Raw genomic sequence first — 22,929 nt, forward strand, 5'->3', positions numbered from 1 at the left:
ATTTATACTGCTACAATTTATTGAGCTTGTTTCACAGTCCCTAACACATTGGTAGACTATCAAGGCTTCTTGCCTGGAACTATTACTTTTACTTTTCTCCAAGATCTTTGTGCAATTTTTCACTAAAAAACAGGCAGTGCTTTAATCAATCATCTTTAGCTCTGTACTTCATACAGTTTGCCCTTAAGTAGCACATGACACTCCAAGCCTTCTTTAAGAAAAAAGTGACCTCCTGGCTGATACTGCATTCAACTAAATAAAAATGCAAACGCAATCATCAGTTTTAAAAATGTTTAAGAATAATTCAAGTGAAACAGGCAATTATGGATGCCAGCACAAATGCCTCAAAGCTGGCTGGGATCTTTTCTTGCCTGACTACAGGCCTAGTGCATTACTCCTAGTTTAAGGATTGTACCAACAAGTCCTACATTAGTCCAGTTTTACCACTGAGGTAAAAGGCTTTCACTGCCTGTGTTCTTCTCTTCAAGTCACACTAAGACTTATACATGAAAACATGCAGCTACCAGGACCACTGCATAGGAAGAGCTGGCAGGGAAGAATCAGAGAATCAATTTGGTTGGAAAAGATCTCTGAGATCATCGAGCCCAACCTGTGGCCCAACACCACCGTGTCACTTTAGGCCATGGCACTGAGTGCCAGGTTCAGCCCTTCCTTAAACACTTGTGGGGACAGTGACAGCACTGCCTTCCTGGAGGGCCCATTCCAGTGTCTAACCACCTTTCTGAGAAGGAATTCCTCCTAACATCTGACCTGAATCTCCCATGGTGCAATTTGAGACTTCAGCTTCTTAGCCTTCCTTCCCTAACAGAGAGCAGCATTTGATAGATCCATATGAGCAGCACATTATGGCAAGTCATGTCCAAGTGCAGGCTAAGTGGTACACAGGTGACTCACCCTTAGATCTGTATTACAGTGAAAGGCACTCCCCTCTCTATCTGACCATACCAAATAAATAATTCCTGCTATTCCACAATTACATCTCATAACACATTAAAGGTCAGAGTTAAAGCTTAAGGTATTTGTCTATTACAAACGTGTATTAAAGGCAGTATATTATAACACTTGATCTATCTTACACAGCACTTAGTCTCAGAAACAGAAGAAACCAGAGGAGGATTGGAAATGTGCCGGAGCTGCAGAAGAACCTCCACACACCAGCATGTGGCTCACCTGCCATTTAAGCATCTCCTCAGAGAGTAGGAGGCTCCCCCTCCACAGGTCCGTGAGCAATCACTCCAGGCCCCCCAGGCATCCCAGGAATCATCCTTATCTTCATCTGAGCGGGTGGTTCTGGAGTTCTGAAGGAAAAGAAGACAGAAAGAAGGAAAAAAAAAGTTTTGAGTATGTTTTACTGCTTGGCATTAATAGTACCAATTATGTTACTTTGCTGCTTATTTACCATATTTCAAATTTACTGCTTTAATGCATAATAATTATATGGGGGAAAAGCAGAGCCTTTGAAGATCCAGTGTAGATGATGTGTTGCCTCCTGGCAAAGCACTGCTGTGCCCAAACGTGCACAACTCCTCTATGCCCAACTTGCTGTGTAGGAACCAAACAGTCTCGAGCACACAGACAAGGCATCATATTCAAACACATGATGGGCCTGTTACAATGGAACTAAGATTTTTAGAATCCTATATTACACCCAGCTTAAGATTCAAACACCAAATTCTCAAACCACCACAGTGATAGTTTGCACACAAAAATACCACTAACATAAAGTAATGGCTTTTGGCATCATTATGAAAGTCAGATTGTGCATAAGAATGAGGCAGTGAGTAATTTTTCTCAGGTGGAAGAGAATATTGACGAATATTTACTCTGCTCCAAAAGAATCACCACTGAGAGAACATGGCAATTTAATTCACGTTTAAAGAAAACAACTATTTCCAGCCAAATTTTTATTCTCATTGACTTCAGTGCTCAACTTATCAAAAAAAAAAACCCTAATTGTTTATTAGAGGATGAGCATCTCTATTTGAACACTGAATTGCAGAAATTGGTCTAAAAACATCAGTGGCTTTTTAACTTTCTTGCTCTTATAAATTTACAAATTTTACAATTGCTTACCGTAAAGCTTTAAAAGAACTCTTAGGCCAATCCACCATTCCAAAAACGATAGAGCCCAGCTCTGCCAAGATCCCTGAGGAATTTTCACACTGATGTTGGGTTTACTTTATTTCAGAAGCCAAGTCTGAAATGTCTGACACTGAAAATGGAACCGGCTGCCTTCAGTCTTGACAAAAAAACTCAGCACTTCCCAACAAGTCACTCGGCACACGAAAATAAATCAAGATGAACAAGAGGGTCACTTCTTTCAAATTTATAGGTGCAAAATTAGTTTGTTCTCTACAAGTCCAAAGCAAATGATTGGGTTTTAGCATGTTGAGGAATGGCTAAACTTGTGATATTAAAAAAGCCACACATGCCACTCTTTTTTAGAATAGCTAGTTTCTTTTAACAAAGCAGTGACAATGCCTAAAATAATCCTAACTTCATCATTGTATTAAAACCAGCCACGTGATATTAACAGACAGAATGTCATCCAAAGCTCTAAACAAAGTCCAGTTGTTCACTTCCCAAACTGCTTTGATAAAAGCCATTGTTCTGAACTGTATCTAATTAAAAAGCTGTAAATACTATGGCGATCAAAGCAGAACTTTATGCCAACAAAGCCTTCTTTAGAATCATTGACTAATTCAGTGCCCACAGTGTTGATTTAAGCTCCAGCTAGTTCAAGCTAAAGCAGCTTGCACTGACTTAGTAATTTACCACCAAAATAATATTGATTTACTAGCTGTCTGGTTTCATAAACTCTACACATTACATTTGTCTTCACCATGGTACTAAATTGAAGTAAAATAAAGAAAAGATCACCAACAACATGATTTACACCAACAAAGCCTTGGAAACTCATTTAGGAATTAAACTGAGAGCTAATTGCAATTGGACACAGAAGGATATTATTGTACGTCAGGACTGCATTCCCAGCTTGCTTGACTTCAGTTTTTCATATCTTTGTCTTCGGTCATAATTCTAACGTGGTCCAGCAGTAAAAAATTGAATCATATTAGAATAGTTTTTTGCCTTTAGTGCCTTAATTTTGCAACAGACAAAGCACAACACGTATATTTTGCATATTCATTGTGGAAGCATTTGTGTACCAGCACAAATGTAAATGTGTGCATGGACATGCACATGTGCAGCCATGATGGTACATGATGAAGCCACAAGTGCTGTAGTGAATCCAGATAAAATAATTTAAACCAGCTATAAACACAACCTAGATTGTTTGCTGCTCTTTACCTAGAGCTGGATGGGAAAACATGGCACTGGAAGAGTTGTGCCACATGTGAACACAGGGTTAGATGCAAACATTGCAGTCAGAGCAACAGCTAAGAACCTATACAAAGTTTCCGCAGAAATCCAGTGTATATGAGAAAGGTAGACTCAAAGTATTTCATCCCAATCTAACTCATTTTGAAAGCAAAAAAAGTCACAACACTAAACATGGACCTGGACAATGATTACTGGAATCAGGGGGTAAGGGAAAATAAACTCTTGAGTTTTGAAGCACTTGGTGACATAGAGCCTCAAAGACTGAGATGACAATTTGCCAAGGCTTCCTCAAGATCTGAGGGCCAGTGATGTGCAATCTGAGCTCTGTGCTGACAACCCTTAAGTGACACAGACAGTGCTGTCCACAGAGAATTTTACTAGAGTGTGGCACTGGTAGATTTGAACAGAGGGGAAAGTGTTTGTGCCAGTTTCCCTTCTTCTGTCCAGGGCTCTGTTTTTGCTCCTGTCACATACGGGCACATACTGTACCTCCATGTTCTGCAAATTATTGGTTGTGCATGAGTTCTCAGGCCATATTCCCCTTGCAACCTACGACCCAAAGTAACCCAGAACAAGGGCACTGAGGTAAAATAAATGAAATCCAGATGTTAACAGGGCTGATCACTGCTCCAAAACAAGGGGATTTTTACTGTCACTTGTAGCACCCAGTAAATAACAACAGCTACACTGACACACATTACAGAAATCAAACACAGCGCTTTCAGATGAAGAAAAAAAAAGATTATTTGGCCAAACTTTTGTTTGGCTGTTATGAAGGATGACATAATTGTCTTGAATTTGGTCATGCAGACTTCAAAGGAGAAGTGGTGCCAGAGAACCAAGGTCAGTTTATGCAGTTTTATTATTATTCAGACAACTATTACATAAGGCTTGGATATGTAAATGTTTAGCATTCAGTGTAACAAAGATTCAGCCTCTCAATAGAAATGCCCTGATACCTTAAATGTTTGTTTTTGCATCGTTTTTAGCATAATTTTTTTCTTTAAACACAAAGCAAGTCCATAGTATTTGACACAAGAGTTACAGCGGCAGTATGTGCAGTGAAAGAAACTCACAGACCTGGCACACAGACTCCTCCTGCCAGAGCCCCCAGGTGACAGCTCCTGTGCCATGCACACATCAACACAAATCCTGCCCTGTGACAGCCCCTACGCACCTCCCCAGGGCAAGGTGCCCAGCTCTGTGAGGTTCTAGCAGAGATTCAGAGCAAGCTCTGGGCAGCAGATGTAGCAATGGTCACAGATCACCCCTGGGGCTGGATGGATACACAGAAATTCAAACAGGTTAGGGAGATGTGGCCCAGAAAGTAAGTCTTTGTCATTTCAAGTAAGGGCTTGGATCTGGAGGAATATTTACCAACACATCTGCTATTATGCCAATGTCACAGCAGCTCTCTGGGTGGCTGTGCTTTTGCTTTTCTCACAGCTGCTTACTAAACTGGTTTGTATTAATTCACTAAGGCTTGCCAAATTCTAGAAGAAAATCACCAAAAGGAGTTACACTGGCACAGTTACAGCATATTGCTATTTAATAATGCATTTCTTATAATTAAGTACAGAATTTAGGTTCTTCAGACTAAACGCATCCAAGGGGAGGAACCTGTTGAGGAGTATAAACACCACTTCTGTACCACTGAAGGCCTAAATTAAGCAATACCCAAAGCTCAGTGCTGGCCCTTGTCCCAGGAGTGAATTTCATCCTTGATGGTGTTTTGAAAAGAGATGAAGCATTTCCTTTTCATTGCTTCTTCCCACTCTCACAACCCATAAATACTATTAACACTGTCCTGACTTTCAGAGTCCTCCAAAGCACGAGGTTATTTTGCTCTTCACTAATCTTCACGTGCAGCACTGCTCTGTGCCATTTGCTTCTCCTCATACCTGCAACAGCTCCAAAGAGAGGTAGCACAAGGAATTATGGCACTGAAGGGAGCACATCCTGCCTGAGTAGCTCTGTGATGCATTTCCCAGATCCTCGTTTCCAGACACCACACTTGGTGGAAGAGGTATCAAATTGCAGTGATGACTGTACCCCTGAGCAGGAAAGAACAAGTATTTACCTGCAATAATCACTGCATGTGCTATTCACCCTCAGAACTGTATCCTTCATTTTAACTCTGGCTGTTATGTCTAGAGATTTGAAACAAGCTACACTAGAAATCTCTTTCTCTGCTAAGGACACATACAAAAATAATTTACACCTCTGTTTTGTATTCTAAGGGAGGTGCAGAATGCAGATTACAGATCTGGGAAAAACTATTTCACTTGTGGTGGCAGCAACTAAATAGAACAGTCAAAACATATTTCCAGACAAATAAGGATTATTAATAAAAGATCTTGCATTGCCTGGTTTTAGCTTAAAAACTCCTCTTGTTTCCTTAAAACAGGTTTCAAGACATTTCCTGGTATAATTCTACTGTTGCTGAGTGCATTATGTATTACCTAATTGTGCACTGTACATGTCATTGAGTTTAATAAATATTTTACTTCTGTGTACCAAAGTAAATTATGTAACTCTGTATGTTAAAAAGAACCTATCTGGAATTTTTAAATCCTGGAGAAAAAACAATGCATCATTATTTCAAATTGATAAAAAACACCTGGGAGCAAATGCAGCTATTTTAAGCAGATGTTTAAAATTATTTCATTTTTAAATTGTTAACGTTGTTAACATTTAAATTGTTACTTTACCTATTCCTTGCACTTGGCCTCAGTACTGCAAACTCACTGCAAAATGGAACCTGTGCCCCACAATAAGAAGAGCATTTCAGAAACATAAGCTGGTAAAGCTCAGCAACAAGGTGAATCACCAGCAAGGAATCAGCCAAAAGGCAAGTGATGGACTTATTGAGCTGCATGAAAAAACACATCTGGGGGCTCAAATGGACTTTAGACCTCTCAGTGTTGAATTCTGCAACTTATTTTCATTCTACAGGAGTTTTGAATAAATTCAAATTTTGGAGAATAAAGCATGCACAAGTGTCACACACAGGAAATATTTACAGCATAATTCATTTTCTTACAAACTGAAGGGGAATCTCAGCGTGGTTTTCAGTGTTATACTGCATCCAGATTTTTCCGTTGTCAGAGTGTTGCAAAATTTCACATTGACAGCACAGGCCTGCTCTGCAGGAGTTGTCAGGACAGAGTTGGAGGTTTTGGCAGGTGGAGCAGGGATACTTGAGGCTTTTGGCATCCAGGAAGGGATGAAATGTTGCTTGGCTGTTTGGCACCTATGAGCGAGTTGAGGCTTTTGGCACTGAAAGGAGTCTGTATCCCCTCCTTCCTTCTCTGTGAGCAGTAACAGAGGGAACATGGAATTTGTGGGCACAGAGAAGAAATCGTGGATCCCTCCCTAACCAGCCCAAGCAGAAAGCAACTGCACTACAATCCCTGACACCTATAGCTCTTTCTGCATCTAGCTGCTAAGGCCAGCACCTACATGTTCCTGCTAAAAGGAATTGGTATTGAAGTACTTAAAGCATAATTAAAGTTGCTATTTTTCAATTTCTGAGTTAATTACATTGTTCAGATGGGTTAACAAAAACTCCAAATTCCAGACTCCAAATAGAATTACACAAATTCTATTTTACTCTATTTTATTGACAGATTTGGTGACCTACATCAAAATCCCAGGGTACCTTTTCATTTCTTTGCTGACTTTGACAAGAGAAGCACTTGCCTCTGGCCTCTCTGAACAACAGCAAACTGGTTTATTTTCTTGGATCATATTTCATAAATTAATATGTTGACAGAAAAATATCTAGAAAAGAGAGAAACCCTTTTTTTAAACCCTGATAAGCACATCCTGCAAATACTGGTGCATTACATCATTGGCAATGCAGCTGAAAATCTAGACTTAGTTGCCCAGGTTTGCATTCATGCTTGCCCAACTAGAGCCATATAAGCCCTGAATCTGCTTATGTGGAGTGGTAAATATTGTCCCAGCATTAGAACATAGAGAAGATACTCTCCTGAAAACAGGGAGGAAGGCTATTCACTACCCTTGGTGATAGTCAGGGAGGCACACCAAGTCTCTAATCAGCTTTTAGGTCCAACCATCCAGGACAGCTGCCCAGGATGAAAAATATGAAAAACTTATCCCTGAGTTTCCAGTATTTAATTGTCTTCCAAGATTAAACAGTTCATGTGACTACATAGATGGAAGTGTATAAATCTGAACTCTCAATACAGATTCCTCTGAATCTGCCCCATCTGAAAGGGAAACTACACTGAGAAATGTTCAGCATCACTCCAATTCCCTCCTTTTTCAAGTGGTCTGGAGAATTAGAACTTGCAGATTTTCATGTGTAGCTGGCAAAGAGCTCCAAAGTCACAGACCCTGGAGAGCACGCAGAGGTTCTGAAAGGAAACATAACCAATAAACCAATATAAATTGTAGCACACTCTGCCCACTTTCTCAGTAGCCAGCCTGAGGCAAACGTTTGGCAGAGCTTGGAAGAGAGATAAAGGCAGAATTTTAAAATGAGCAAAAAAGACAGAATGCAATGCTTTATAATGTTTGTTAGAAACATGATATTCTTTTTTAAAAAAACATTGATTATATTACCAGTCCCCATGAACTTAGAAGTTATGTCCTAGAACGTAAAAAAAAAATATATACATTATCATCAATTAGAAAACATTCTCCACAATATGATATTTAAATACTCAGCCCTTGCATGTAGTTGTGCAAACAAAACTTGGCACAGACACAACAAGAGTTTTTAAAGGTTATGCATTATGTCCACTTTACAGATGAAATCTGACCTCAGGAAGAAGGATGAAGTGCTTTGTGAGAGTTGTGCAGCTGAGAATTTTACCTCAGTGCCCAAAGGCAGATTTTCATGCACCTTGTAGAGCTCTTCACCTCCTGTTTTGCAACTCTAAACATTGCCCTTTCCAATATGGGTATGTACAGTAGGTGAGGGGGAAGACAATCTCCAAGACATTTGGATATGTTCATTATCTCTGGGCCTACTTAAAAATTTGCATTAACACCAGTCCATGTATTTCCTGGAGCTCATAAAACAGTAATAATGCATGAAAGCTTTACTGAATGCATATTCAAAATTTGCGCCTGGATCCAGTGGGTTTTTCCACCTTCACACAGCACACCACATGTTCCCCATCCAGCACAAACAGTGTGACAGGTCAGCCAGAGTCCAACATGCAGAATGCCTCAGGTGCATAATAGAAAAAGAGATTCCAATTTCTGGGAAGTATATCTGGCATTATTTTTTTGAATTAACTTATTAAATGTATTTGCAAACATCCAAATGAAGGTTCTTTTAAATGCTTTACCATGCACTTTTTAAAACTGGTCTCACTTCAGTGCATGCAGTGGAAAAATAAGAGAAACACAGATGAAAATGCAGGCATTATGTCTGTGAAAGGAGAGGACCATCAGCTTTCAAAGATCACACAGGAGCACATTGGTGCCACTGTCAAATATGCAAAACCTTTCTTGTTGAGGAAAGATTTTTCAGGGTTTTTTTCCCATATTCTGATGTCATATGAAATTGCAATCCTACTTCTGTGATTACATATTTTTCAATGCTTTTAAATAAAGATTTCCATGTAAAAAAAAAACAGTGCAAACAAAAAGAAACCCTGTGCATTTCTCCTGAGGGTCAGGCAGCTATCACAGACCCATCTCCTTCTGATAAAATTCCTGTGCTGGTTTAGGACTCCACATGTCCTTCTTGATGTGCTCATTTGATGGAGACCCACTTGGCAGTATTTGAGGAAGCCATTCGGGCTAAGGAGAGCTATGGCAGGGATGCTGTCAATGACTGAACCTCCACACTAAAAACAGTCAGGCAGCAAATTTACAGCTCACTGCAGGAGAAAAGTGACAGGGCAGAGCAGGGGGGGACTTGTGTCTCAGCCTACAGGTGAGCTGTAAGAGCCACATCCACCATCACAAGCTCTCCTGCTGATTTGTGGTGGCCCAGGTGGCCTTTGCCCAGGTCACCACAGCAAACTGAAGAATGGGAAAGGCTGTTCTGCTCCCTTGAATGCTCACACAACCCGAGTGCACTCCCACCCTACAGCAGATTGACATAATGGCACCACTTGCTCAAACAAGACTATTAATTATTGCATTGTGCTGAACTTGTTGAAGAGCTGATTTTCCAAGACTCTTGTGCACAAAACTTACAGGCAGGTTATGGAAAAGTAAATCAAGAGGGAGTGTGGGCATTTAAAATTACATATTGAGCATGCTATTTCCCTAACAGTTTATAACATCATAAACAAGCTTTATTCCATCACAGTGACACATGAAGTATTTGACTTAAAGCAATACCCTAAAAACCATCACTCAAAAATACACAAGTCATTGACACTTATGTACAGTACCTTCATACACATGCTTTTGAAATAAAAGTCATGTTTTCACTATTTGGTTACAACTTTTTTAAATTTGTTTTTTAGGAAAATGTTTAGAGAATCTACAATGGAAAAAAACTACTGAAACCAATCCTTTTCCTCAGAAAAAAATTACTGCACCTCTAACTTTTAAAAGAGCCCCAATACATACATTTTAAAAATTTGTTTAAAATAATTTTCCTAACTTGAGACACTGTCTGCCAAGTTCCTGCTAGAAGCAAAATTTTATGGCTAACTGCCAAGCCTATGAATAAAAGGAGTTTATAGGGGAAATACTGACAGAAGAATAAACTGCAGCAAGAGCAGCCAGTGTAGGAAAGTCTTTTTTGTGCATTTTGTCTATCCATAATTTGCAATATTCATAACCCTGGATATTGGGATATTGCACTCCTGCCTGCCTCAATTTCATACCAGTATTATCCATAGGGCCAGACCAATAATTTGATTATAGGTATTTATACCCTATCACTGAGACAAGGCATCCAAACTCCTCATTTGTGAACAAGTGATTCCACTCATGTCTCCTGCCTCACCCTGCCATTTAATACTACATGTAGCACTTTTAATGGTAATATTTCTATAAACATAATGCAAAACAGATCACAGACCATGAGCAGATACAGCAGGCAACAGAACAAATGTCAAAAGGAAAAATATTAAATCCATATAGTTAGATGACAGCAATTATATGAATCCTAATTTCTACTTTTATAAATGGAGACAAATTCATAACTTTTGAATTTCAAAGGAATTATTTTACGTAAATGTATTTTTTACCCCAATTTTTAAGGTAGATATCACTTTTTCAAGAGCCATTTTAAATTAATATACTGAAGGAGAAGATTTACTAAGCCTATAACTGAAAAGCAGTCTGACTGAAATTCTGCCCAAAGTAACTCTAAAACTTGTCAGCCTGATCATGGTGCCTCTTAACTGTGGCATAAATCAAATTTAGCCAGATGAGCTTTCTTCTCAGAGAAAGCAGTTCTTGCCCCTTTAACCATGAGCTGATCTTTGGGTGATATTAAGCAATGGCATAAATGATCCAAAATCAGAATTTCAGTGTTTCTTTTTCTTATACATCTTAACTTAGAGACAAATTTAATATTTAAGTTTGCTCAGCTCCACTGGCTCCAGCTGATTTCCTGTCCTTGAAGAGCAGTTCCATTCACTGTTTGGAAGGGGTTGCTTTACACAGGGCAGCCTGGCTTGAAGATGTCAGGAACCTTCCTTGGTGGGCACCTGCACCAGCCAAACAAGTCCTTAAGCTGCTTCTGCTCTACCAGAGGTGCAACTTCTGTTTGATCTCTGCTTATCCACAGTCAAAAGCCTGTACCAATTCTGACATCTCGAGCTTCCTCCAGCTATGTTGCCTCACAAGCAGCAAAACACACTTAAATTTGTCAGGAAAGGTTTTTAGAGAATTTCTTTAAAAGATCAAAAAAAATCAACCAACCAAAAAAACCCCAAAGATTAAAACCTCCTGCCTAAAACTCATCTTGCAGAAGACCTCAATATTCAAAAACATTGAAGTCTTCAGAAGAAGACTTCAATATTCAGAAGTTCTGAAGGCAGCTTTTGGATGTAACTTATGTACAGGTTAAAAAAAGACTGCTGCTGAGAGAAAAAAAAAGGGTCCATGTGCAGAGAACAGTTTCCCAGAAATGTATTTTATGTGGGATTAAAAATGTAATATTCTCTTGTCATTCCTTTCCACTTTAAGTCAAATAAAATATAATCCACTGAAACTCATTTGATATCTGGTGAATAGTTTTCCTTTTATTGATTGTCTAGCTTCCAGCTTGGGGAGAAAAAAACCTGTCTAGGGAACAGTTACAATGGCAGCACAGGTCTAGATCCAATTCCCAAAGAAGCAAGAGAAAAAAGAAAAAGCCACTGGCTTCAAATAAAGGAAGATGAGGGCTTAATTACACATGTGGGGTAAAGACATATATTACCCCATTTGGAAAAATGTTAGCACAACTTGCTTCTCTTCTGTGTCCAAGTTCCTGGCTTTTAATTCTCCAAAGGCAGAATTATCCAATGAATAGCATTCATGGGAGAAAAAGACAATTTCATCTATCTTGAGTTGACTCTGATTTCGTTCCAGATCTCTACTACTGCGTGTGTTTCACCACAGTATCTTTAGCACTCGGCACAGGGCAGCAGCCCTGGATATGGAATATTAGAATGACTCTTTCCATATCTGTTCAGTGCCAGTGTTTCCTATTATCAGTCCAATATTTTATGGTTATTGTATTAGCTTCCCAGCAGTACCTTCTCAAGTTCTGTAGCCTGAAACCTCCATTAACAGATGCTAAATACAATAGTTGTTTTTCACTTTCAGATCTTGTGAAAGCCCATAAAAATGAGTGGTCAGTTTGTCCAATTTTCTGAAGAAATTTTCCAAGATCTGAATGGGCAACATATAAAACCACTAAAAATACTCTTGGCAGCTCATTCATTTGGATTATGTTCCTTCTGCCAAGCCAACTAATGAATAGCTTATTCCAAGATAGGACTTCCGCATGAATTTTTTGTAGGAAAGGTAAGAATATCTATTTATAAAATTCCCTGGTTGCTTGTATTTGAAGGGTTTGGAGAAGGGAGGAGTTTGGGGGGTTTTGTGGGTTCTGGCTTTTATTATTAGCATTTGGACTTAAGGAAAATTTGTGTAAGTAAATTAACCAATAAATTCCCTTTTTTGTTTTTAATTCTGCTGTATACTCTGGTAAATGAAAGTTAACCAGACTATCACTGTCAGGCACTTAGAGAATAAAGCTTGATATAAAAGCCATTGAATCTGATGGAAAGTATCTCACTCACTTGGTTGGGTTTTGTGTAGGACCTACAAGAACCCCTGAATTCCATGTCAGATACAGCCAAACTACAGATGGGGATGTGATTTCTTACACATATGGGCAGATAAAGATCAAAGAAGAGGGGAAAAATCTCCTACATACTTTTCTCAACTTCATTTCTTTTACCAGTCTCCCCTGGCTATAAAGTATTTGTTTAGACTCTAAAATTATACTTCTTCAAATACCCTTAAAAAAGATCCACTTAAGAATACGATTTTACACACACACAAATAGATTTTAAATGGTGTTTTTTCCAACATCTTTAGCATAGCAAAGTTCCTTTTTTGGCATGGAAGAGGGAGATATCTTTTATGTCTTTTCCCATATTCCATATTCAAATTGATTTTGAAAGCCTGAAACAACTTCCTGCTTGGTTGCACACATTTTTTCCACTGAAATATATAAAGCTGAATTAATTAAGTGAAGCTTTCCAGGAGATCAATGAGCTGTGCAGTCCACAACACACAGTTAACAGATTTTATGCGAGTTTATCCACTGTCAAATTTCAAACACTTTTAAATGTTCCACATTTTATGGCGTTACTTATTTCTCTTCTTAAAATAGATTCCTCAAAAGAGGCCTTTTTTTCCTCAAGAAAGGTCTTGTTCACCATTTATCAGTCAACTCAAAACCACAACATAACTAGTTCCTCATATTTATCTTGCTGAGCACAAAGGCAGACCAAGCACCCATGTTTTTCCTCACTGATGCACTACCATCTATAAATTCCATTGTTTTTCCATGCACACCATTCAACTCTATTAAAAATTATCTAAGTAGCAACTCGGGGGTTGAAAAATAAAGAACAAGCTTCTTAGCCTTTGTAGAGATGACAAACAGATCTCTTTATCTCTACAAAAAAGATCTCTTCTAGAGATAATGGTAAAAGTATAAATTTGGCTTGTGATCTCATTCTCCTTTCCCCTTTGTATGTTCAAAGCCACAGCAGCAGCTAGATAAGAATAACAAACAGTAAGGGAAGCTAGCTACAACAACAGGGAAATGCTGGGTTTGGAAGGCTTTGCAATCCTGGTCGACAGATTTAAAAACAAGCTGGACAAATATCCACCAGGAACAGCCCACTTGGATTTGATCCTGCCTGGAAGCCAAGTACAGACCAGGGTGTCCTCCAGAGCCATTCTCCCTTTGATCTGTACTGTGCTGGGGGAGAAGGGCTAAGGTACGGCTACTCTAAAGAAGCAATCAGGATTAAGGATACAAAAGTAACAAAAGGCCTGCACTGTTTTAATCCACAGGCCTTGCAACATCTCATATTTGGCTCAGAGACAAGGTCCATCACTCAGCTGTCTGCTTTTTCCAAGATGTGTGTCCTGGTTTGGGCCTGCCAGAGGGAGGCCTCTTCCAAAACACGTTATCTCACTATATATTTCCCACTTTAGGCAGCATCCTCCAAATCATCTAACTACTGTTTTGCTCTACTCTTTTATCACAAATCAACTTTGTGTTTCTTATTTAATATAAACGCAGCCTGGATGAATCAAGTCTTCTGTGTTCTGGAGGCTGGCTATACATACCTATTCCCAGATGGTCTGTCTGGAAACAGATATATTGCACACCCAAAAGCTACTTCTCTTTTGGGGCTTTTAAGCTTGCTGATGAACAGTTCCTGCCCAATTTAGATCATTAACTGAACTCCCAAATCCTCATCTGCACTATAAATACCACCTATTGTACCAATATATTTTCTCATTCTCTTGGTGACCATGGATTAACAGCTTTCTTTAGAAACTGTTCATGAAACACTAGGAAACATCATAAACGCAGACAGCAGCTTTGCTCTAGCCACATTCATCTTCACACTGCTTCACCTCAGCTCTCAGCATTTGCACATGGCCATGTGGAAGATATTGGGCTCTATTCTGTGTGATCCTGGGGAGCTGCAAAAGTCCCAGGGGAAGCAAAGGGACTGAAGAGGGGTAACCACCCACCCACCACTCATCTATTTTCTGAATCTGAACTGTTGTAGGGGCCAGTCCCTCCCCTGCCCTTCTGACACCTCTTTTTACAGCAGGGCACTGACCTTTCTGCAAGCTGCCTTACAGAGGATCTGACCTTAAGTTAGGCTTTACAGTTGTGGTGTACACACTCATAAACCTATAGCACTACTGAGCCAAAGACATTTTCCTCAGCCTCAGCGCTGCTTTTCTGTACATTCTGGGGCACCAGGTAAATCCAGATTAAACCCACTGCTTTTATTTTACCTCATTCAAATAGTTTATTGTTTTTGACAACTGGGTCTCCTGTCTTTTAGGGATCCATACTGCTAGAGAGAGAGTTTAATACCATCTATACATTGTTTGTCTGGGTCTTACAGTTACACAATCAGAATTCATATTAGATGCCAACAGAGGGTTTTAAAACATAACTATGAAAACATGAGAAGGATTTTAAATCTACTTTGTGTAATTTGGCTGAAGTTATCATGTTGCAAGGGGATCTATTCATAGGCAATCCTATGGGGTTTTTTTCGCCTAGTTCTCACTAGGGAATGTTTTGGAAGAAAAGTATAAAAAGACATTGTTTCCTTATTATATAATACTCCTGACTTATGCCAAGAATATTCTCATCATAACCATGTTCATAATCTCAAAGACTGAGCTATTGCATTACTTGTGTCTATACAAATAATAGGCTTCTAAAAATACGATTCCTTGACAGTTTTTGAAAGGTGACTTACATATGATTAAAAAGCTGTGTGCTTGTGTTTGCATTTCTGATTTGAAAATCCTATCCAGTAATTAAAAGCAGATCTCAACTGTATCTGCACACATACAAAGTGAATACAAATCTAAGTCAGAGATGCATTGAGGGAAAATACAAAAATCCAATTTTGTTGGCATGTAACTGTTTAGACACTACCAACAATTTTCCCAAGAGAAAGTTCCTTAATTAACAGTAAAACTGATCATGTTTTTAAAGGAAAGCTCTTCTAAAATTATAACTTTAAAATGCTCATAAAGGGATTGACAAATCAAAGAGCACTGAAATGTATCATCACACCCATTTTGATGCAATGCATGAACATAATGCCTGAAGCAGCTAATAAATTCTCTGTTAGAAAACAGGAATAAAGTCTTGATATGCTGCTTGAGAAGAAAGATGTGCTGATCATATACTCTGACCTCTTATAACACCAGCAATAGAATTTACTCTTCCTGCTTTACTGAGCAACACAACTCAAGTATGTCCTTTCTTTCCAATTTTTCAAATGGAGAGAGAGAAGCACATCCTGAGTTGGACTTAAGGGATACTTTTCAATTGCATAGCTAACAATTTTTATTATATCCCCAAATCCTAATTCAGGACCCAAGTGATTCCTTAGTTCTTAAGCTCATAAAATCAAATCTCCCAGTACAGACAATTTGCATGTGTCTCTTATATGACACATTTTTTGCATTTATGAATTCATTCAAATCTGCTTCTTCCAAACAAGTTTGCAATAAGGAAGTGTTTTATTTAACTGACACAGATGTCAGTAAAGGATCTCAGTCTGTCAGTACAAGCCCTTTATACAAAGTGAGAGAGCTGAAAATTTACCCAGACAGAGAAGTACTAAGGAAAAAAATAAGGCAGAAAGGAAAAAACCACTTTCCTGATTTTCCATACTTAGTTCAAATGTTATCCTTGTCCACTATGCAGAACAGGAGGCTCCTATAGTTTGATGAAGCCTGGCAAAGGACAGATTCCTTAACAAGACTCGTGATTAAGGAAAATTGGATAGGATGTGGAGACAATAATACTTCTGGAGGAATGTGTGGCAGCTTTAGAGGACAATATTGTGTGCATTATTTTGCCTCTTTAAAGGAATAATCTTTAACTGGAAGAAAAGTTTGAAGTTCGGTGACCTCGCTGCCAGTCATGGTTGGGACCCAAGAGACAGAGTTTCAAAAACATTTATGCTCTACCTATTCTCCTGTTTTAGCAAGACCCTGGAGTAGAGCACTTTATAACAGAGTAAACCTCTGCCTCCATCATGGTCCTGGCTGAGTTTGACAAAGAACTAAAAGATAGAAAAAGTTAGACTGCTTCTCCAAAACCGTTTTTCCATCCCTTGCAGTGCAAAAACCGGTGCATGAAGAGAGTGTTTCAGATTTCACTCTTGCTGCAATAACTGCTCCCTCATTCAGCTTCTGGGTCTAGCTGAGAAACTGGGAAGCATCTTCAGGAACAGAGCAGAGAGCTCTGTGCTGTGATCATACCACACAGTGCTCTAGTAGTCCTCTGTGTCAGACAGAGCCAAAATCCCCACTCAACACTGACTGTAAACCCAGCTTGTCATAACGTTAACCTCCCAAGTGAGAAAAAGAATTGTATTTAAAAAAAACACAGTCCTCTCTGCCAAGCAATCCCTTGAACTGGCCCAGTTACTTTGCATAAATCCCAGCAATGCTGAGGAAAAACTCTGAAGACGGACTACGCCCTCCAGTAATTCAAAACCACAGAGCAAAGATATCCTGTTGTAACATACATGGTATTCCAGGATTATAATTTTTGCTTTGAGTCACCTTTCAACGTAGACCAAATGGAAGCAAACCTCATTCCTGAGTGCTACGAAGCCAGTTTTGTGTCTCTCACAATTATGTTTGAAACCATAATGACAGATTACAGGAAATGAACATATGGACAGGGTGATTTATAAACACTTTTAAACAATGTAACTTTTATCAGTACTGCTACATCAATCACCAATCTAGGAACAATTATTTTTTGTATGGGATACTCTCAAGAGTGGTCAGGACAGGATTTGCTGACAGCCTATCTTAAAAACAGAATTATAAATTGCCTTCACTTTCTGTGCCAAGGTAATGGCTCCATACAGATAAGGGAAATCATGAACTTCTCACAAACAGAAGAGCATAAGCAGAGAAGCAAGAAAACTTTGCTGTGCATGCCAACAGAGAAGCAATCCTGTCAAATAAACCTGATGCCACACTCTGATATCAGGTATGGCTGGGAAGCTTAGTGGTAATTATAAAACTGTTTAACGTTTGGACAGCATTTGATCTAGTAGGCATAGCTTTAAAAACAAGATCTACATAATCAATAGTTCATATGAATGTGAGTGGCAGATTTCAAGTAACTCTCATTAAGAAATCAACAAAGGAAATTAGGAACTAGGTACAATTACTAATTAATAAATAAAAACAGCTAAGGTGAGCACTCAGTAGTCAGTAAGAATATGAAAATAATTACAACTGCACTTACAAATGGTGATTTTTAAAAACTGATTTTTAAAAGCCCTCCACAATTTTGGTTGTTACATTTTTATAAGTTTTTGAAAATCTGAAGGTCCATAAAGTAATAATAAAAATGGTCTAAGGGCCAAGACAATGTCTCCCCTATGGACTTTCATGAACAGAGAGAACACAGGATTACAGTATTGCAAATATCTCCCCATAAGCAAACGACAGGTACTAGAAGTTTATTTATATCTATGAATGGTAGGACAGTGTAACAAACCAGCCACTGGAAGCTGAAATTGGACAAATTCAAATGAGACACTGGGCACACAATTCTGACACAAAGCACAAAGAACAACTGCTTGGCTTGAGGCAAAACTGGATTAATTGAATATACATACGGTCACAAACATCACCTAATAGCACTTTTCCTTTCAACTTCTGTGACAATCTTAATAATATGGAAAACCAAGTCTAATGCTGCATTTTATTATGGGTGTTCCTGACAGCTAGAAAGAACCACTAAAGAAACTGAAACTGCAGGAAGGAATCTTAACCCACAGATTTTTAACAAAGATCACTGCAGCTGGAACCATAGAGCAACAACAGGCCCCCAATTGTAGGTTAATGGCTTATACCCTTAAGGCTTCTTTCTAGAGAACAGGAGTAACCAGGAGATGGATCTACCAAACTAGATCCAGTTTTTTGTTTTAACTGGTATAAAACAAAAAAATTTAGAGGAAAGGAGGGGAGTATCAAAAAAATTAAAACCAAAACCAACAAAACCACAGGAAAAGAATAAGCATCTACAATGCAATTCATAGATAACTTCAAGCTCCCAAGTCAAAATTTATAGCTCCTGATTTCAGGAATCTGAAATCTCTGTACTTTTGAATATCAGATCCTATACGTTGTATAGGCAAAAACTTAATAAAACAGCAATAAAAACTACTTTTATGTACATTTACATGATCTACCTTTCCCATAAAACAAGAAAACCCCATTATCTCAGTCTGAACCACGTCAGAATCTCAGAAGTGAAGAAATGTCTTCAAAGAAGGTAATTTTCAGTACACTCTATGTCCCTTATTCTAATCCTTGTTACGAGCAACTTCTCACCAGGGGAGTTAACAGGCCAATTAATTTATAGGAAAAAAAAGTGTAGAACAAAATTACCCATGTTCCACAGACAGTGAGGAGACAGCAGTATTTTAACAGAGCAGCAGAGGGCATCGAAGCATAGTAAAGCTCAAACATCCCTCTGAAGGGAAGCTGCCTTTAGGTGACAGCACACCAGCAGCATGGACAAGTGTTTAGGACAGAAGATCTGGGGTCCAGGTGCCTCCTCTGATGCCTGATGAGGAGCAGCTACAAGTGTTTAGTTAAGTAACTTCCTGACTCAGTTTCCCAAACAATAAGTGAGATTATGTGCACCTAATCCTGGCCCCACACAAGGCAGGTTTGTGTTTCAAAAGTTGATGTGGATGTAACACTCACCTAAGAGACAGATGGAGATAGTCCAGTCAATAACCTCTGAGAGAAAATGCTAATTAGACACTAAATAATATCACTGCAATATACCCTTTACAGCTAACACAGTCCAATGCTGCCCAGTGCAAAACCAACTGTACTTAAAACCACACTTGGAGTTTTACCACTTCGAGTAGTCCAATCACAAGGTCTCACATATCAGGGCATGAAAGCCAAGTGTGTAATACTTCCTCTGGAGAGCTGCCCAGGGTGGAATGGCCTCATTGCTCTTCTCTTGTGCCTTCAGACATGCTCCAGCAACATCCTCTGCCTGTTCCAAGATGACCATCAGCTAAAGGGAAATATTTACCTGCAGCTGAAATGGTCAATAAGAATGTAGCTGGAGAAGAAATCTGAAGAAAGCTGCCATAAGTAACCAAGTTGGAGATTCAGAGTTTGGTTATAAACTTTAAAGAGTAAGCTGCTTGTCTTCATTTCTTCTCTCCAAATGCTATCACACACAAAAATCAAAATGCAGTAACAGCTTGCAGTTGGCCAGTGCTTTTCCATATTAAACCACCACACACACACACACACACAAAAGAGTAAAATATGACAATCTGCTTTAGCAGGGAAGTGGCTAATAACCTACACAAAAAAGGGTGAGGAGAAAGACAGATGTTTCTTATTTTCTTTAAACTGTTTTCAACCTTCTTTTTTATGTGCTTTTTTGAAAAAACCCCAACATTTCTATTCCTATAATGTACAGCAACCTCCCACAGAGACGGGAATCCCACAGGAAATTTCTATCAGTTATCTGCTACCTAGACTTCTGTTCCATGAACTTGATTTACTTTGGATTAATTTGCATTTTCTGAAAATGAATTATTCTGACATTAATTTTTCAGCACTCCAGTCATGGACTGCTACCCTGCAGCCACCAGGAGCAAGCTCACTCAGCCCCAGAGCAGAGCTGCTGGGCTGTGAAGACTCTTCTAGGAGTTCATACAGTGATACAACACCAGTTTACCTATAAATGAGGGCTGGCACACAAGCAGCTGTCACTTTGTTGTGAGGCCTCACCAGAATGGTAGGAAAACAAGCAGACAGCAGGAACCCTTTTACAAGTCCTGTCTGTTCTGGTTTTCAATCTTAACTAACTCATGCTGCTGGGTCAGGAGAAGACCCTATCCCAGCCCAAAAAAGGAGATTTCTCAAACATGCTCAGAGGTTAGCTATGTCTGCTCTCCATCATCCACATCTTCCCTGCAATAGTAACGAGGTGAGAGAGATTTGCAGCCTCTCAGACCACGGTGCTGAACCCCCCTGGAGGCCTTCAGCAAGCAGCACATCTTGGGGCAAACTGGTGCAGAATAAAGCGCCACGACTGTCTGGCAAGGTGGTGAGAACAACAAGTGTTCTCTCCATGTGTGAGGTAGGGCTGTAATACCCAAGTGACACAGCCTGGGAAAGCCTCTAATAATCCTTCCTGTGCTTGTGCTGTGAGCCACACATCAGGGACTGCGCTGTTGAGTTATTTGCTGCATTGTCTTTTCATCTGACAAGGGTAAATAAACTACTCCAAAAAGCTATTTGCTTTCTTGCTCTGCATACACCCAGAATGTATTGGCTTAGTCTTCCCAAACTTCAGCTGAACTTCTGAGCCAGTTACCAAGGTTGCTACTAATGTTCATTCAGAGGATAAATTGTACAAGAATGGTATTCAGTTTTCCATGAAAAATCAGTTGTACAACTGCCTACAGTGTCTCTCCCTGGTCATCAAAATAAGCAAGAGCAAAATCTAATTTTTTTTTTCCTTTTTACCAAGACCATCACTGGTCTTCAAAGCATACTTTGGGATTTAATATTTTATATATACATATATATATACAAATCAGTTAATTTCAAATTCCCACCTACAAGAGTTCATATAAATTTTTAAAAATATTCTTATTCAAGAAATGCCTTTTTCAAAGAACAGTGACTCCTATCTTTCATGGAGGAAAAAGCCCATGGACTCGTAAAAAGCCAACTGTTTTATTTCAGGAACAATGACTCCAAGTTTAATCAGGTGAAAAGAGGTATTTCAGAAAGTTGCCTGGCTTTATTCTAATTACACACAAAAATTGCTGTATGTAAGTGGAACAATCTGTTTTTGAGCCATTTATGGTAACCCATCAGCCAAAGCCTCAGCTGAATGCAAATCATCCACAAGACAGAACACCAGAAGTAGAGATACAAGATTAAAATAACAAACTGGGTTATTTCACTTTTGTACTGTCAAATAATGCTTCTTCCAGAAGCTTGTTTAAAAGCTGTGCCCTTAAAAATTGCTCTGGGTTATGTTCCTGATGATTTTTGGCACCAATCCCAATGTTTCTCCGCATTAACTTATTAACAATGAATAGAAGTAAATCACCAAAAGTTAAGGGAAAAAGTACTTAGTATGTATTTTGAAAGTTTATAAACCATGTTGATTCCTTCCCTTGGCTTCTCTCCAGAGAAATTTACTGGGGTAGCTGAACTGATTTACTACCTGCAGGAAATTTTAAGGTAGGTCCAGCTTAGAGACAAACATGAGAGGTGTCTTGGTCTCATCATAAGAGCTGTGCTTGCAGGGGAGTGTACAGAGGTGCCCTTGGCACAGGGGAGAAAGGGCTGAAGAAACTCCAGGAGAGGGAAGAATATCAGCCCTGGCACCAGGACACAGCAACTCTTCTGGCCTAATGCTGCTTAGAGCAGAAAGAGCATCTTGTACAGCACCAGGCTCCTCCTGCTCATTCAGCCCTACACCATACTTGTGCTGGAACTTGTGGGACAGCAGTGACACCTCCAGTGTCACCCTCATCATTGGCTGTGTCTGATATGGGGGAACAGAGAAGGAAATTGGGGTGTTATAGAAAAAGCTGAACTATATTCCATTGTGAGTGGTGAGAAGATGGAAAAGAACACAGATGTTTAAAACAGTAAACAAGAGCAGCTCTGTACAGAAGAGACAGAGGAGTGTCTGGGTCAGAGCATGGCACAGCAGGGCAGTGAGTGTGACAGCTTGCAGGAATAATGAAGGGCCCAGGAAAATTATAGCACTGCCAGGCTGAGACTCCCAAAAGCCTAAACCTATACCAGAAAGTCCCTACAAGTTTCACAACTGACTCCAATGGCAACATTTATTTCTTAAATGGAAGAAAATGAGAAACAGCTGTCCCTGGGCATCAGAAGCAGGTGTGATGCATCACTTCAGACAGAAAAGAATGAAAAAGCTGATGGGGAAAGTTATATAACTTGAAGAAAACAACAAAAAAAACCCCACATCAACAAAAAAACTATGAAGAGAGTACAGAATATTTCATTTCAACTCTATTAAGCATGTTATATTTTTTCCCTTCAGCTTGCACATCTGATTCTTAACTTTTAATTAAATAGCAAAAGAAATAAACTTTCCATTCTTCTTTTAATGCACTTTTTAGTGAAAATTTATGTTACCATATCTCAGTTACAGTTTCCATAACTTCTTTATTACTTGAGTTAATTAAAATTAACTTTTATAAGGAGGCTGACTTCATAAAAAAAGAACCAGTGAGATAAAAATGTAATTGAAATAAGAACCCTGAGATGGCCAAC

General features: G+C 39.1%; 1 protein-coding gene across 3 annotated transcripts in view; it reads right to left on the minus strand.

Moving 5' to 3' along the window:
• The window catches only part of ADAMTSL3 (ADAMTS like 3), a 168,953-nt gene that overhangs the window by 94,939 nt on the left and 51,085 nt on the right, over positions 1 to 22,929 (minus strand). For all 3 annotated transcript variants that reach the window (XR_004081612.1, XM_031055984.1, XM_031055983.1), the window contains exon 3: positions 1,192 to 1,319. Coding sequence is in view for 2 of the 3 variants with exons in the window: in XM_031055984.1 (XP_030911844.1) it covers positions 1,192 to 1,319 (128 nt within the window). In the remaining variant the exon portion in view is untranslated. The remainder of the gene's footprint in view (positions 1 to 1,191; positions 1,320 to 22,929) is intronic.

This window comes from Geospiza fortis, unplaced genomic scaffold (genome assembly GCF_000277835.1).
Source record: "Geospiza fortis unplaced genomic scaffold, GeoFor_1.0 scaffold171, whole genome shotgun sequence".
Lineage (NCBI taxonomy): Eukaryota > Metazoa > Chordata > Aves > Passeriformes > Thraupidae > Geospiza > Geospiza fortis.